General features: G+C 38.6%; 1 protein-coding gene across 1 annotated transcript; it reads right to left on the bottom strand.

Moving 5' to 3' along the window:
- Positions 1-14,976: 14,976 nt before the first annotated feature.
- LOC131041092 (2-oxoglutarate-dependent dioxygenase AOP3-like) lies at positions 14,977-17,105 on the bottom strand. The gene is made up of 3 exons (XM_059214421.1): positions 16,762-17,105; positions 15,317-15,644; positions 14,977-15,234 (listed from the first exon to the last, which is right to left on the bottom strand). Exons 1-3 carry the CDS (start codon positions 17,103-17,105, stop codon positions 14,977-14,979), a joined length of 930 nt encoding a protein of 309 aa, XP_059070404.1.
- Between the last annotated feature and the right edge of the window lie 268 nt (positions 17,106-17,373).

Here is a 17,373-nt window from a genome sequence, read left to right as displayed (position 1 = left end):
CTCTCTCTACATTCTAGGTCATTAACTCTCTCCCACCTCTCTATTTTTATCACTTCCTTTTTCTCCACCTATCTACCTCTGCATCATGTCTCATTACTCACCTCTCTTTTCCCCCTCTATCTATCTCATTCCTCTCTCTTGTCATCTAGGTCTCTCATCTCTCTTTCCCAATATAGTTCTCTCATCTATCTATTTGTCCCCTCTCTAGTTCTCTCCCTCTCTCCTCCCCTCTATCTCCCTCCCCCTAACCCCTATTTATTTTTTAACTCTCTCCTCCTCTTCTCTCTTTCCCCCCACCTCTCTATCTTCTCCTTCCCCATGTCTTGTAGTTCCTCCATGTCTACCTCTCTCTCAATCCCCTCATACTCTTCTCTCTCTTTATTCTTTCATCTCTCCTCTTATCCCTCCCTCCCATTTATAGGCATCTCCATTATTTTCTTCCCCTCTCTCTCCTAATCCCCATCTCTCTCTCTCCCTTCCCTACTAATTCTTATTCTCTCTTTACCATCTATATCATCATCTTTCCATCACACTCTCTCTACCCCTCTCTAGATTTCTCCCTCATTCCCTCTCCACCTATCTACACCTCCATCCATATCTCATTACTAACCTCTCTCTATCCCCCTCCATCTGTCTCAACCCTCTCTCTCTCACACCCTATCTAGGTCTCTCACACCTCTCTCCCCCTCTAGGTATCTTATATCTCTATATAACCCATCTAGGTATGTGCATGAGCATGGTGGACCATATGACCCCTTAGGAAACCATTACTATCTATCTTAGGACACCATATGACCTCTTACGACAACATATGGTGTCATTATAAGTCATATGGTGTGCTCAAGGATAATATGGTGTCGTTACGGGTCATATGGTGTCCTAAAGGGTCATATGGTGTCCTAAGGTGTCATATGGTGTTCTATGACCCCTTAGGATACCATATGATCTCTTAGAACACCATATGAGCCCTAATGACACCATATGGTGTCCTAAGGGGTCATTTGGTGTTTTATAACCCCTAAGGACATCATATTACCCCTTAGGACACCATATGAGCCCTAATGACACCATATGACCCATAACGACACCATATAGTGTCCTAACAGGTCGTATGGTTTTTTATGACACCATATGGTGTAATTATGGGTCATATGGTGTCCTAAGGGATCATATGGTGTTGTTAGGGATCATATGCTGTCCTAAGGGGTCATATGATTCCCTAATGGGTCATAAAATACCATATGACCCCTTAGGACACCATATAATCTCTAACAACACCATATAACCCCTCAGGACACCATATGACCCCTAACGACACCATATTGTGTCTTGAGGGGTCATATGATGTCACAAGTGGTCATGTCCTGTACTAGGATGTTAAAAAGAGTCATATGGTTCCTAGGGGGTCATAGAACACCATATGACCCCTCAGGACACCATGTGACCCCTTAGGACACCATATGGTGTCATTAGGGGTCATATGGTGTCTTGTCACATGGTGTCCTAAGAGGTGATATGATGTCATTAAGGGTCATAAAAAGCCAAATGACCCCTTAGGACATCATATGACCCCTTAGGAGACCATATGATGTCGTTAGGGCTCATATGGTCTTCCAAGAGATCATGTGGTATCCTAAGGGGTCATAACACACCAAATGACCCCTTAGGACACCATATGACCCCTAATGACACCATATGACCCCTAATGACACCATATGGTGTCATTAGGGGTCATATGGTCTCCTAAGGGGTCCTATGGTGTTTTTAGGGATCATATGGTTCCCTAAGGGGTTATATGGTGCCCTAATAGGTCATAGAATACCATATGTCCCCTTAGGATACCATATGATCCCTAACGACACCATATGACCCCTCAGGACACCATATGACCCTTAATGACACCATATGGTGTTGTTAAGGGTAATATGGTGTCACAAGTGGTCATGTCATGTACTAGGATATTAAAAGGGGTCATATGGTGTCCTAATGGGTCATAGAATACCATATGACCCCTTAGGACACCATATGACCCCTAACGACACCATATGGTGTCGTTAGGGGTCATATGGTGTCCTAAGGGGTCATATGGTATTCTATGACCCATTAGGATGCCATATGACCCCTCAGGACACCATATGACCCCTCAGGACACCATATGACCCCTAACAACACCATATGGTGTCATTAGGGGTCATATGGTGTCCTAAGGGGTCATATGGTGTCATAAGGGGTCATATGGTGTTCTATGACCCCTTCAGACACCATATGACCCCTAAGATCACGATATGGTGTCCTTGGGGTCATATGATGTTGTTAGGGGTTATATGGTGTTGTTAGGGGTCATGTAGTGTCATTAGGGGTCATATTGTGTCCTAAAGGGTCATATGGTGTTCTATGACCCCTTAGGACACCATATGACCCCTAAAGACACCATATGGTTTCCTAAGGGGTCATATGGTGTCCTTATGGGAAATATGGTGTTGTATGACACCTTAGGACATGTCATAGGATGTCCTAAGAGGTCATATGGTATTCAATGACCCCTTAGGATACCATATAACCCCTAACATCAAGATATGGTGTCCTAATGGGTCATATGATTTCCTAAGGGGTCATATGGTGTCCTAAGGGGTTATATGGTGTTCTATGACCCCTTAGGACATGATATGACCCCATACAACACCATATAATCCCTAACAACACCATATGGTGTCCTATGGGGTCACATGGTGTTTTATGACCCCTTACGACACCATATGACCCCTAATGACAACATATTGTGTCCTAAGGGATCATATATTTTCAATAACCCATTGGGACACCATATGAGCCCTGAGGAAACCATATGACCCCTAAAAACACCATTATGTGTCCTAAGGGGTCGTATGGCGTTCTGTGTCCCCTTAGGACACTATATGACCCTATAAGACACCATATGACCCCTCATGACACCATATGGTTTCCTAAGGGGTCATATGGTGTCCTAAGGGGTCATAGAATACCATATGACTCCTTAGGATACCATATGACCCCTAACAACATTAGATGACCCCTTAGGACACCATATGGTGTTGTTAGGGGTCATATGGTGTCTTAAGGGGTCATAGAACACCATATAACCCTTGAGGACACCATATGTCCCCTAACAACACCATATGACCCCTTACGATACCATATAGTGTCCTTAGTGGTCATATGGTGTCTTAAGGGGTCAAATGGTGTGCTAAGGGGTCATAGAACACCATATAACCCCTTAGGACTTCGTATGATCCCTTAAGATGCCATATGACCCCTAACAACACCATATGACATGTCCTAAAGGGTCATATGGTGTCTTAAGTGGTCATAGAGCACCATATAACCCCTAAGGACACCATTTGACTCCTAAGGACACCATATGACCCCCTAGGACACCATATGGTGTCCTAGGGGGTCATATGGTGTCCTAGGGGGTCATATGGTGTCCTAAGGGGTCATTGAACATCACATGACCCCTTAAGACACAATATGATCCCTAACAACACTATATGACCCCTAATGACACCATATGATCCCTTAGGACACCATAAGGTGGTCTTAGGGGTCATATGGTGTCCTAAGGGGTCATAGAACACCATATGACCCCTTAAGACACCATATGACCTCTTACGACACTATATGGTGTCGTTAGGGGTCATATTATGTCCTAAGGGGTCATATGGCATCGTAATGGGTCATAAAATACCATATGACCCCTTAGGACACTATATGACCTCTAACGACACCATATGGTATTGTTACGGGTCATATTATGTCCTAAGGGGTCATATGGCATCCTAATGGGTCATAAAATATCATATGATCAATTAGGACAATATATGACCTCTAATGACACCATATGACCCCTTAGGACACCATATGACCCCTAACGATGCCATATGGTGTCCTAAGGGGTCATATCATGTCCTGAGGGGTCATATGTTTTTTTATGACACCCTAGGACACCATATGACCCCTTTTAACATCCTAGTACATGACATGAGCACTTTTGACACCATATGACCCCTCAAGACACAATATGGTGTCATTAGGGCTCATATGGTGTCCTAACGGGTCATATGGTGTCGTTAGGGATCATATGGTGTCCTAAGGGATCATATGGTATTCTATGACCTATTAGGACACAATATAACCCCTAATAACACCATATGACCCCTAATGACACCATATGGTGTCATTAGGGGTCATATGGTGTCCTAAGGGGTCATATGGTGTCTTTAGGGATCATATGGTGTTCTATGACCTTTTAGGACATCATATGACCCCTAACAACACCATATGATGTTCTAAGGGGTCATCTGATATCGTTAGGGGTCATATGGTGTCCTAAGGAGTCATATGGTATTATATGACCTCTTAGGACGCCATATGACCCCTTAGGACACCATATGACCCCTTAGGACACCATATGGTGTTGTATGGGATAATTTGGTGTCCTAAGGGGACATAGAACACCATATGACCCCTTAGGACACTATATGGTGTTTTTAGGAGTCATATGGTGTCCTGAGGGCTCATATGGTGTTCCAAGGGGTCATAGAACACCATATGACCCTTTAGGACACCATATGTTGTCATTAGGGGTAATATGGTGTCCTAAGGGGTCATAGAACACCATATGACCCCTTAGGACACCATATAGTATCGTTAGGGATTACATGGTGTCGTATGGGGTCATATGGTGTCTTAAGGGGTCATAGAACACCATATGACCCCTTAGGAAACCATATGACCCCTTAGGAAATAATATGACCCCTTTGGACACCATATGGTGAGGTTAGGGGTCATATGGTGTCCTAAGGGGTCATAGAACACCATATGATCCCTTGGGACACCATCTGACCCCTTAGGACACCATTTGGTGTAATTAGGGGTCATATAGTGTCCTAAGGGGTTATAGAACACCATATGACCCCATAGCACACCATATAACCTCTAACGACACCATATGACCCCTTAGGACACCGTATGGTGTCATGTGGGGTGATATGGTGTCTAAAGGGGTTATAGAACACCATATGACCCCTTAGGACATCATGTGACCCCTTAGGAAACCATATGACCCCTTTCGACACCATATGGTGTTGTTAGGGGTCATATGGTGTTCTAAGGGGTTATAAAACACCATATGACCCCTTAGGACACCATATGGTGTCATTAGGGGTCATATGGTGTCTTAAGGGGTCATAGAAGACCATATTTCCCCCAAGGACACCATATGACCCCTTAGGATACCATATGGTGTCCTTAGGGGTCATATAGTGTCCTAAGGGGTCATAGAATACTATATGACACCATATGACCCCTAACAACACCATATAACCCCTTAGGACATCATATGACCCTTAACGATACCATATGAGCCTTTCGGATATGATATGGTGTTGTTAGGGGTAATATGGTGTCCTAAGGGGTCATATGGTATCGTAAGGGGCCATATGGTGTCTTAAGAGGCCATATGGTGTCTTGAGTATCAATACGACCACTACCCTCAACCCTATCTACCCTAAACAATGTTCCATAAATCTTGTACCCCATACCATAAACCTTATATCATACAACCTATTATCAAAATCGTATACAGGGGAGGGAGAAAAAAGAGGGGAGAGGGAAGAATAAAGAGAAACATAGATCTACAAAGAAAGGGAGAGGTGGGTAGGGAGTGGGTGAGAGACCTAGAGAGGGAAGAGTAAATCGGTGAGGGAGAGACAGAATAAAATAAGAGAGATAAGTGCACAAAGAGAGAAAGAGGGGTAAGGAGGTGGAAAGGAAAGAATTAGAGAGGAGATAGATATAGAGGTGAGAGATCTAGAGCCTAGGAAGAGAGAGGTGAGAGATGTAGGGTGGAAAGATAGAGGTGAAGGAGATACAGGGGGATTAAGAGACAAAGAGGGAGATGTAGATATGTAAAGATGGAGGAAAGGAGAAAAATTGGTTTGGAAAGAGAGGTTAGGAGGGAGAGGTATTCATTAAGAGAACACAGAGAGAGTAGAGAGAAACAATAAGAAGAGAAGAGAGATGGAGGGAGGGAAGGTGAGAGAGAGAGGTAGAGAGTATAGGAGAGACCTAGAGAGGGGAGAGAGAAAATAGAGAGAAGAAAGGGGGAGTAATAAGTCTAGATTTTTTGGTAGATAAAGAGGTGATGAGAGAGATAAGAGAAGGAGAGACTTCATAAAGGGAGATGGGTAAGGGGTGATGGAGAGAGAGATGTGGAGAGGAAGGGAGATAACTAGAGAGGGGATAAATAGAGAGATGAGATATGTAGAGCATGAGAGAGAAGTTAAATACCTAGATGGGAGAGATAGAGGAGAGATAGATAAAGGGGTTGAAAGATAGGTTCCTAATGAGGCATTGATGGAATAAGTATAGAGGCAGAGAGGGAATGAGGGAGAAACCTAGAAAGTCGAGAGAGGGAGGTGGAGAGAGTAGGAGGGAGAGGTGACAACCTAGACAATGGAGAGAGGGAATAGATAGAAGAGAAAAGAGATGACTAAGAGGGGATGGATGGAGCGGTAGACATGGATGGATTCAGAGACCTAAGGAATGAGGAGATAGGTAGGTTTGGAGAGAGATAATAGAGGGAGAGAGTTCATAAATGGATAGGGGTAAGGGAGAGGGAGAGAAATATGGAGACAAGGGGAGAGAACTAGAGGGTGGAAAATTAATTAGGTGAGATACCTAGAGGGGGAAGGAGAGGTGGGTAAGAATTTTAGGAGGGAGAGGTAGTTAGGTGAATAGGGAGGGAGGAAGAGACCTAGATATTGGGAGAGAGAAGATAGAAGGGATAAGTAGTGACCAAGAGAATGGAGAGGGAGGGGAGTGAAATAATAAGACAATGAGAGAGAAGAAGAGAGAGGGAGGGAGTCAAGGATAGATATGGGGTTAAGGAAGGAATGAAAGGTAGAGAAGTTGGATTTACCTAGAGAGGGGAGAGAGAAGTGAGAGAGACAAGAGAGGGACAGAGATAGGTCTAGAGTTTGGGGATGATAAAGAGAGTGAGATACATAGCTGAAGAATGCTAATAGGAGCATGTTGATTACTGAAATTTCACTAATTCTGAAATTTTGTATGATCCTCTTAAAACTAGAATCTACATTATAAGTCCTATAGAGTTGAAACCAATCTCAAACATCCTGCCAATATATACATAAAATATAACTTAAAGTATAAGTTCTTATACTTAAATGTTATATTTCATGTATATATTCTCCTTTGAGGGTGGATATAAATTGTGCCCAGATTGGAAAATATACACATTCAAAAAACCTTCACATTGGACAATGCAAAATATTTGGCATTCGTCAAATGCAAAAAAATTACTTTTCACATTTGTCGAGGACCAAATGTGAAAATTTAAAATTTTCCATTTGGTGAGCACCAAATAGGGCGAGCGCCATATTTGGCAAGCATGGCACTCGCCAAATGGTTGGGATTGGAAACCACCAACCCTTTGGGTTGGATTGTCCTTGGGAATCCAACCCAAAGGGTTGGACGACCATTTTAGGCCTGACACATGTTTTTATCAGAAGATTAAAAAATTTCACATATTTTTAGCCGTGCTCTCCATCGGGTTTACACGTGTTTCAATGAAACTAAAAAAAAATACCATAGAAACCTCAATCTCTCTCTTAGCTATCCAAGCATGTAATTTTTTTTTCACATTTTGATTTCATTAAGGCTTTCATCTATAATTTCTTTTGTTAGTGTGTCCATTTTTGGTCAAAAACCAACATGCATTATTTTGGGTATAGTTTTTTACACGTTCATCGGATTTTGAAGAAAATTATATTTTTAGAAACTAGACTCCATTCTACACAATTTAAAAAAAATAAAATTGATTTTTAATTAGTTATCAAATATTTTAGGGGGGAGTACACTCAAATTTCCAGTTTTTAGGATGTGTCCACTTCAAAAATTAGTAAAAAATCTTATACTCATTAAAAAATTAGCTAAAAAATCTGGCATAAACTACAAGGTGTTAGCTAATTTCTCCCTGGAGTGATTTTAAAAATTAAAAAAAAAAAGAACATTTTAGAGGGGCCACAACAAACGCTATGTTATATTTTTTGCGTAAAAACAAGACCACTTTTTGTGGCCTCCCTTTTTGAAGCCCTTAATCTCCACCATTTTCAAAACAAATTAGTAGTTTAGAAAGTAGAACTGAAGCACTTTGACTCTTGTTCTTGTTGCATCTTCAAATTTGGAGTGTAACTATCTTCAATTTGTCGTTGAAGTTCAGACTTTGCTGATTTTAGAAAAAAGTGGCATCTTAAGACCCCCTTTTAGTACCACAACTTGGTGCACATGCCCTTTACAAGCTTCAACAACATCTTTAGGTTCAACTTTCCAAATCAAACATACTTCTTCAGTAGCTAACCTTCTTTTAGTTATCACACCTTTATTGTTATCACCAACAATTTGATTTTCAGAATGATTCAATCTTACATACCTCAAAGTCTTTTGTTTGTTTTGATTCCTGAACATCATCACTAGTAGCAACAACTTCCAAATTAACAGTCTCTACCAAATCATTCTATTTAGGTTCTTTAGGCTGAACATGAGTCAAAACATCATGTTGACCATCATCATAACCACATGCTCTAATCTCCTCCCCAAGGTTTTCATCCACCTTCACATTTGCACTTTCAACTATATTTCTCAGTCTCTTATTATATCACTGGTAGGCTTTGCTCTTAGTTGAATATCCCAAGAAGATACCTTCATCACTTCTAGCATAAAAATTTCCTATATCTTCATCTCTCTTGATATAACATTTGCTACCAAATACTCTGAAATATCTTATAATAGGAACATGACCAAACCATAACTCATAAGAGGTCTTACCGATATCACCTTTGATGTGAACTCTGTTGAATGTGTAAATAGTAATGCTAATGGCTTCTCTCTATTAGATCTTTAGAACATTTCCTTCACTCAACATAGCCCTTGCAACATACAAAACAGTTGTGTTCTTCCTCTCAACAACTCCATTTTGCTGGGGGGTTCTACGAGCAGATAATTGTCTTCTAATTCCATGCATCTCATAGAATGAGATGAACTCACCATAACAAAATTATCCACCTCTATCACTACTCAGACATTTCTCCTTCAATCCAGACTCAGATTCCACCTTTGCTTTGAATATCCTGAATTTGTCAAATGCTTTCCATTTCTCTTTCAAAAATACAACCCACATCGTCCTGGAATAATCATCAATTAGTAGCATAAAATATCCATCACCTTGCAAACTTCTAACATTTGTAGGTCCACATAGGTCTGTATGCACAAGATATAGCAGTCCATCAGATGTATATTGTTTGTTGTTGAAATAAATTCTTGTTTTCTTACCCAGCTAACATTATTTACATACTGGATTAGCAAGCTTAACAATCTTAGGAAGATCTCTAACAACTTGTGTAGAACAAATCCTAATAATTGAATCAAAGTTTACATGACACATTCTCCTATGCCACAACCAACTGTCATCTATCTTAGCAATCAAACAAATTTTCTCACTAGCATTCAAATGAAAAATGTTTGCTTCGGTCTTAGTCCTAGATGCAATCTCTATATCGGCGGCATTCAAGATCTTGCATTTACCATCCTTGAATTTTAGATCATAATTCTTATCAACCATATGTTCAACACTCAAAAGATTATGCTTCAAACCTTCAACATATACAACATCATCAATGTTATGCTTACCATCAAAACAAATAGAGCCTCTCCCATGGATTACATAGGCTTTGTCATCTCCAAATCTAACTATTCTACCATCATACCTTTCCATGCTCATAAATTTTCTTTTATCATTGATCATATGATGTGAAAAACCACTGTCAATCACCCATTTATCCTTTTCTTCTACCTTAGCAGTCAAAGCTTTTTCCTCAACATAACAACTAGTGGAATCAATAGGTACAACTTTATCTTCTTTAATGACAATAAACACAACTTCATCTCCTTCTGATTCAATATCTATAATGCTTTCATCTGCAACATAATAACAGTTCTTCTTGTTCCTAAACTTCTGGTTAAACTTATAAGGCTTATCATACCTCCCATGCTTCTCATATCTATCATTCCTATCATGCTTATCAAACTTATCATGCCTATCATACATAGCCATTATCTCTGGGCATCTAGAAGAAAAATGTCCTATCTTATTACAAGAAAAACATTTCAAAGGAAAATTTCCATCATACTTACCGACACCTTTAGGAATCTTTGGGCAATCAGTGCTTCAAGCTCATCAAGCCCTCTTTCTTTCTCTTCAATCTCTTTTCTATCTAGACATTCTGCACTCATCAAGATTATACTTCTACTTATCGGAAACCGATGCAGATGCTCTAAATGTTATCTCAGACTTTCCATGTGATTCTCCAAACTCAATTAGCTCAAATGCAGGAAGCTTTCCAACCAACATATCTCTTGTCACTATAGTCACACTCTAGATCTCATCAATAGCAGCAACCTTATGTTTATAAGCTGGAGGCAACAATCTCAGCACCTTATCAACAATTTCATCTTCCTCAATGCTTCCATTGGCACATCTGATGCCTAGGAAAAAGGCCATTCAGCTTAGCCATAAAGGAATGTATGTTCTCATCATCTCCCATCTTCAATGTCTCATATTTTCCTATCAAAATCTACAACTTAGAAACTTTCACCTATTTATCACCTTCATACAAAATTTCAAGCTTCTCACAGATCTCATATGCAGTCTGAAGTACCATAACTTTTGTCATCTCTGAATTAGTCAGGGTACTAAGAAATGCTTCCTTCGCTCTAATATTATATTCTACTTCCTTAACCTCATCAGGACTAGATGGTCCGTTCTGAGGAACAATAGAAGCATTCTTTGTAATCTTCCAATAATCTTATCAAAGATATTTGAAGTGCACCTCCATCCAATTATTTCATATAGTATAGTTGGTTCCATCAAACATTGGACTATCCTTCTTGAAAATAATACCTTGGTCTACTATCCTGGATCTCCTCAAGTGATTAAGCTTCTACCAAAGGAAAAAACTCTAATACAAATTGTTAGCAGCAACCAAAAAGGAAGATGAGAGGGGGGGTGAATCAGTCTTCACCAAAGTATGAAACTTTAAGCACAACAACAAATCTAACAAATCACAAAAATAAACAGATAAGAAAATTAACAACACAACACACAACACTAAGATTTTTGAAGTGGAAAACCCGGTTAAGGGAAAAACCAAGATGGGAACCTAACCACAGTAAGATGATACTCTACATTAGTATGTGAAAATGTTACAATGGGGAATGCACATGCATTCAGGCACATTGCATAGAGCTCACTACTCAAAATTTTTTGCCCAGAAGGCTACAACCTTCAAGGAAGTGTCACTGACTTACAATAAGATTCAAAATACAATTCGAAAGAAGTGAACTGAAAGAATAGCATCTCGAAATGCCTGATTATAGTTCTAGTTAAGCACAAATGTCTGCACTGCAACACCAATCTCTAATCAAAATCAACACCAAAGAATAAATCAATGGTTCACACATAAATCTCTCTCTGATAATGCAGACACAACATCGACACCAAAACTACATGAATAACTCACCTATATAGACAATTCATTAACCTTAATAACAAGGTTTACTAAACCCTCAACCCTCAATTACAAAATTACATTGTACGATATAAAGATCAACCACCAGACCAATATAATGATTTACATATCATAGCATGGACCTAATTTAAATTCCCAAATGATCAACTCCACCAGAAATCATGGCAAGATCAAGCGCAACACACTACACCACCAGAAATACCGCATAACATGAAAATCAATATCGGTTGATGAAAACCACCAAAAAATTGCACAACGATCAATGCAGATCACCAAAATAAATAGGACATGACTAGAAAACCCCAGAAAGCATGTTAGAATCATTTGGAACAATTGCACCAAAACCACTTTTCAAATCTTCATTTGTCAACATTTAGAAGCTCAAGAACACAACCAATCAGTAATTGTTATGAAGAAAGATAACTTGTGAAGCACCAAATCACAAACCATCTAAAATGAAGATATAAAAGATCAACCAAAACAATATCCCAAAGTGTCAGCACCAGATTTGATCACACCAAAATATACCAGACAAAATACCAAACTACAAAACCTGATCAGGAAATCTTCCCAATCACACTAGAATAAATCATAAGAATGTGTTGACATAAATGACAACAACATATCCTAGAATCAGCAATGACCAACCATATCCAACATAAATTACCAACCGTATGTACTCCATTAATAGGTTTCATGCTAAGGAAATCACTAGCCAGTAAGCTAAACCATCCTGGAAGATACTTGTAGGCATTACAAACCAGCAACTCTAATTTATTTTCAATTACAACTTAATGGGTCGGTATTGAGTTAAAATACAGTATACATTTTCATCCTTAAATAAAAAATCTATCATAGAACAACATAACCTCATCATACAATTTTGCAAGAGGAGTTGAAGTTAAGTTGAGTCATAACTCTTAGCCAAATTAAACTTCTTAAATAGTTCATTGTAATAACCTGCCATTGGTGGGGACAAAATGTAATGAGAACATGTCCATAAGCCACATGTCAACCTTAACAAGGTCAAAATTGTGGTCTTAAGTGTTTGTGAGTCTCAAGTTGAGTAAGAGAGGGTGGACTAATGAATGGATCTATGACATGTATAGCAAGTAAAATTTAAACCTTAGGCAAGGTGGCACATAGTCTCTCTTGCTTTATTCTATTCACCATGAATAGATGCATAACCTAGTCTATGCATCATACAAGTTAGTAGGGGTCTATAAAGAATGGCTAACTAGAGTAGGAGCCATCATGAAAGGGTAGGAGCCCTTTCAAAACCTGTGATAGCACCATCATGAAGGGGTAGGAGCCCTTTCAAAAGGAAGGTGTGTAGGGGATTGGTAGGGCTATGGTTGGGGGGAAATTAACCCAATGATACTTTTCCTATATGTCGAGACTTGAATAGATATTCATTCAAACAAGCTAAGAAACAATGTTGATTCTAAACCCTTCTCTATTTAAAACTAGCATGTTGAATGCATTAGAAGTAAAGATAAAGTTCAATTCTTTTACTTTCAAGTTATCTAGATCATTTATTACAAATGTTCATTTGTCAAACAATATTATATGGATGTTTAAATGCAAATGTTTTGAATGTCCACTTTTTCGATAGGTTTTCTTTTATGAAAGGTGCCAAAAGTTCATATCTTTTTTTGCAGTGTTAAAAGTTACTATTACATATGGTATTAGAGCTACCACGTTCAACACTAGACCTAGCAGCTCACCACATAAAAACCTAGAATAGGAAAATTCAAACATAAAACATGTTGGTGTGATAGAATGTTGATCCATTGTATACCTAGGAAAAAGGTTTGAATTTTGAGAGCATGCTCCTGATGGAGAAATAAGAGGAAGTGTGATTATTCTTGTTGCACATTGCAATTTGACACAAAAATAATGGTTGAGGCTATTATACAACTTTGTAGTGAATGACATAAATGCCTTCTTCAAACTAGAAAATATAAAAAACTTCATCTACATCTAGGCTAAAGATGAACTTAGAGAAACCCCAAGAGACATTATTTGGGGAGTGAGTTGTAAAGGAGGGACAAGAAAACCATTGTGTGCCAAATCCTAGATATAGGCTTATATCCTTATATTTTGATGTGCAAGAAGAGCCCATCACAAGCAAAGACAATAGCTCTTAATTTAAATCTTGTAAATTCTTAATATTAAAACAAAGATGTACATACCCTTTTTGGTATGATCAATAAAGAAGTAAAATTCTGTTGTACATGCCTAATCATTTATGTTATTTAAATTTTAGTTAGAAATGTAATGCAAAATTAATCTTAATTGAAAAAAAAATTGCTATATTAATAGGAATTGGTAAACTAAAACAAGGAAAATAGAAAGGATAACTTGGTGGGGTCTCAAACGAAAAACACCCCAATGGCCAAGTTAGATCAAACAACTGGGAGACACTAAGAAACCCAACATAGGGAGACTTATAATAGGCATGATCATAGCATGCAAAGTGAGCAATGAGGGGAACATTTTGAAGCTTAAACACATGAAGAGATGAGAAAAGTGAACGACGCTAACAACAAGAAACAAGCATCATAGTCCTCCAGGACTAGGGTGCCTAGCACCATAGTCTAGGTGTTTTGTCTACCTTCCATTACAACCCTAGTGAATAGTAGGGGGGCCCTCCCACCCTGACTAATTATTTCTCTTTTTTGCAATTAGATCAAAAGGAAGTTTGGGAGCTCCTAATACTATTTTGACCCCTATTCTACACCTCAACACCTATCAGGACTAGGATGCCTAGCCACTATGTGCACCCATTTTGAGTTCAAATTTCACACACAAATACCTCTATGCATCCCCTTTCTAGTTCTATATATCTCAATTAATTATCAGATTTGTATTTATCTGTTTATGTTGTTTATTATGAAATATTGGATCATTTAGCTTAGTGCTTTGTATCTATCCCATCCAATCAATCAAATAAAAAAGAGAACAATCAAACAATCACAAGCGCTCAACTTTTCTAAGAGTTGTAATTGTGCGTATTGGTTGTTCTTCAATGTGAATTGATATGAATGAATTTGATTCTTAATTTACATGTTTAAACTAGTGAATCCCATTCCATTACACTACACATGAAAACAAACCTCAAAACATATCCCCTCTTTTTTAATAAAAAAGTACGTACATTCGTACGTACATACATACGAATGGAGTTAACCAGCAGAGCTAATAATACCAATGTAGAGGCCTAGAGGCCTGTTCTGAACGTCGAAAACACATAACAATTGCAAACTGGAAGGAAGATACCAGTTAGTCAGTGACCCTGGTCTTATACATGGAAATGGACAAATCAGAGATATTATATGCCTGCAAATACATCAACGAATCTCTCAAGCTTTTGTTCCTTAGTTTTGTAGTTAATATAATAGGCCTCCTTGAAGGGTTGAAAAGTGAAAGGCTTGTAGCGTCGTGGGTACTTATCATCCACAAGATCTGAGGGCGCCAAAATCTGCAGATCATCTGAAAAGAGCACAGCATAGGCAACAGATATACGTTCCTTCCATCCTTTATAAACAACTCGATGTTCTGTACTGTGGAACCTTCCATTGGTCCATACCTGCACTCAACTCCATTTAGTTTATGAACAACAAAAAAATGTATTTGAACTAATAATGGGTCTGGGTTAAAGAATTTAACACCTTGAGGAGATCGCTTGCCATAACAACAAATGAATAAGGTACGGGAATAACGTCCAACCACTTCCCTTCCTTTGATTTTACTTGAAGACCCGGGGTATTGTTAGTGTAAAGCATTGAGAAGCAGCCGATATCTGTATGTGGATGCATAACCTCCTCGTCCATTTGTTTGTCCTTGGGTGTGTAGTGGTTTATACCCATAAAAGAATAGCACTTCTCAAAATCAGAATGGAATAGTGACTTGACGTCTAGATTGAGGGTGGCAAGGAATATTTTACTCATCTTATTGTGCAGTTCGGTCATGCTTGATATGAAAGTCCTCATGACGTTACTGACATGCAAAAAAAAACTCAATCAGAAGGCATACTTCTGAATTTTAAACAGTAAGAACTAGCATCTCAAGCTTGAAACCGAAATACTTCTAAAAAACAGAAAGACCTAACAACATTCTTGTCCTTTAACTCAAACACAGACCTGCATATTAATTTCTAATGGCAGATCTATGTGTGTCTGTGAATTGTCATATGGATTAACTGTCATTTTGTGTATAGGTGAAGACGTTGATTTGAATCTGTAGATTTTGTTGTAATGACAGATCTACATTTATCATCGAAACCTCTACCTGCATTGAATCTATCTGAATTATAGCGAAGAAAATGTTAGACTAACCACCACACCTTAACAACTTATTCTTTTAAACTAACCATCAATTTGAACATAACTGAAAATACTGTTGTTGAAATTTCCTAACCCCTACAGATTTTGATGTACAAATCTTCAAATAAACTACACTGAGCTCTGATGTTTACCTAATAAAACACCCCAAAATACACAGAGAGGAAACATGGAGAGTACTGTATTGCCTGAATTATTGCACATCAACAGGCTTAAATATTCTTGTACAAATAAGTATATGGTAATATCTGACTAAATCTACCATACAATAAAATAGTTTTCGAAATTGAAAATGGCAGCCTAAAAAACAACTGATCTTTTTATTGGGAAAAAACAAACATACTGTCTCCCACATGTATTTCCACTGACACGTTGCTTTGAGAAATATTAAACTTTATTTGATTGTTGGTATTTGGTAAGGCCTAGATGAAAAGACAAATCTACCCAATCTACCAAACAAAGATCCGTATGGTCTAATAAACAATATCATAAATATACTCGTTTTTAATACGAAATGGCAGCCCAGTGACCATCTGAACTCTAGAAGAAATGGAATTGTTAACCTGCCACTGATATTTTACTCTGAACTTTTTTAACTATGTGCCAATAGTTTTTGAAATGAGAAAAAGGCAAAATAACGTGCCTGTTGGTTAAGCTCTGTGTTAACATGGTATCAAGAATTAAATCATAAACTATACGAAATAAACGTTCGATCATCAACGATTATGAAATTTAGAAACAAATAGGATAACAAATCTAAGTGGGTGACAGACCAGAACTTTGGGTTTCCCTCTTCCGGCCATAGCCTGTCATGCAATTTCTGCATTGTAGCTAAATCAGGCAGGCGCTCCAAATCGAAAGTCTCATTGTTAGCAGAACGAGCATCCGGATTGTACACTATGGCTCTTTCCTTAACCTCTGCTGGTAGAGCAAATAGTTCCTCAAGAAGGGCCTCCAAATCTTTGAGAAGATCCAACGGAACTCCATGGTTGACAATGGTGAAACATCCATTCTTTTCACAGGCTTCTCGTACTGCTGCCGCCAAGTTGTGGCTATGAAATTGTGATATGTCAATCACAGGGCAAAAACGTTCGTCGGCACTGCCTGGAACTGTCATTGTATATGTTCTACCAATAGAAGAAACTATAAGACGTGTGTATTGCTTAACATTGTAGGATTACTTTCTTGTGTAGCAAGGATGGAGATGGATATTCACCTCTGGTTTGAACATATCGTTAAGACAAATGAGAGGATTCCTAGTGGTGTAAAAGGAAATAGGTGATACTTCTCTTTAATACGTTTGTTTAAGGAACCATAAAATATTGTCTCTATAATGTTTTGTTTTGGGCTTTAGATCTACTTAGATTCTATGGATACGATTTATT

Source organism: Cryptomeria japonica, chromosome 11 (genome assembly GCF_030272615.1).
Source record: "Cryptomeria japonica chromosome 11, Sugi_1.0, whole genome shotgun sequence".
In the NCBI taxonomy this organism is placed as follows: Eukaryota; Viridiplantae; Streptophyta; class Pinopsida; order Cupressales; family Cupressaceae; genus Cryptomeria; species Cryptomeria japonica.
Note: the sequence above shows the minus strand (reverse complement) of the source record. Positions and strands in the feature narration are given on the sequence as shown.

Excerpts from the sequence above, each read along its gene's own strand:
- LOC131041092 (XM_059214421.1), bottom strand. The coding sequence starts at position 17,105 with ATGACAGTTCCAGGCAGTGCCGACGAACGTTTTTGCCCTGTGATTGAC. Across the intron at positions 15,645-16,761 it reads GAGGGAAACCCAAAGTTCTG|TAACGTCATGAGGACTTTCA; the intron begins GTCTGTCACCCA and ends TTTGCATGTCAG. Across the intron at positions 15,235-15,316 it reads TGGCAAGCGATCTCCTCAAG|GTATGGACCAATGGAAGGTT; the intron begins GTGTTAAATTCT and ends AGTTGAGTGCAG.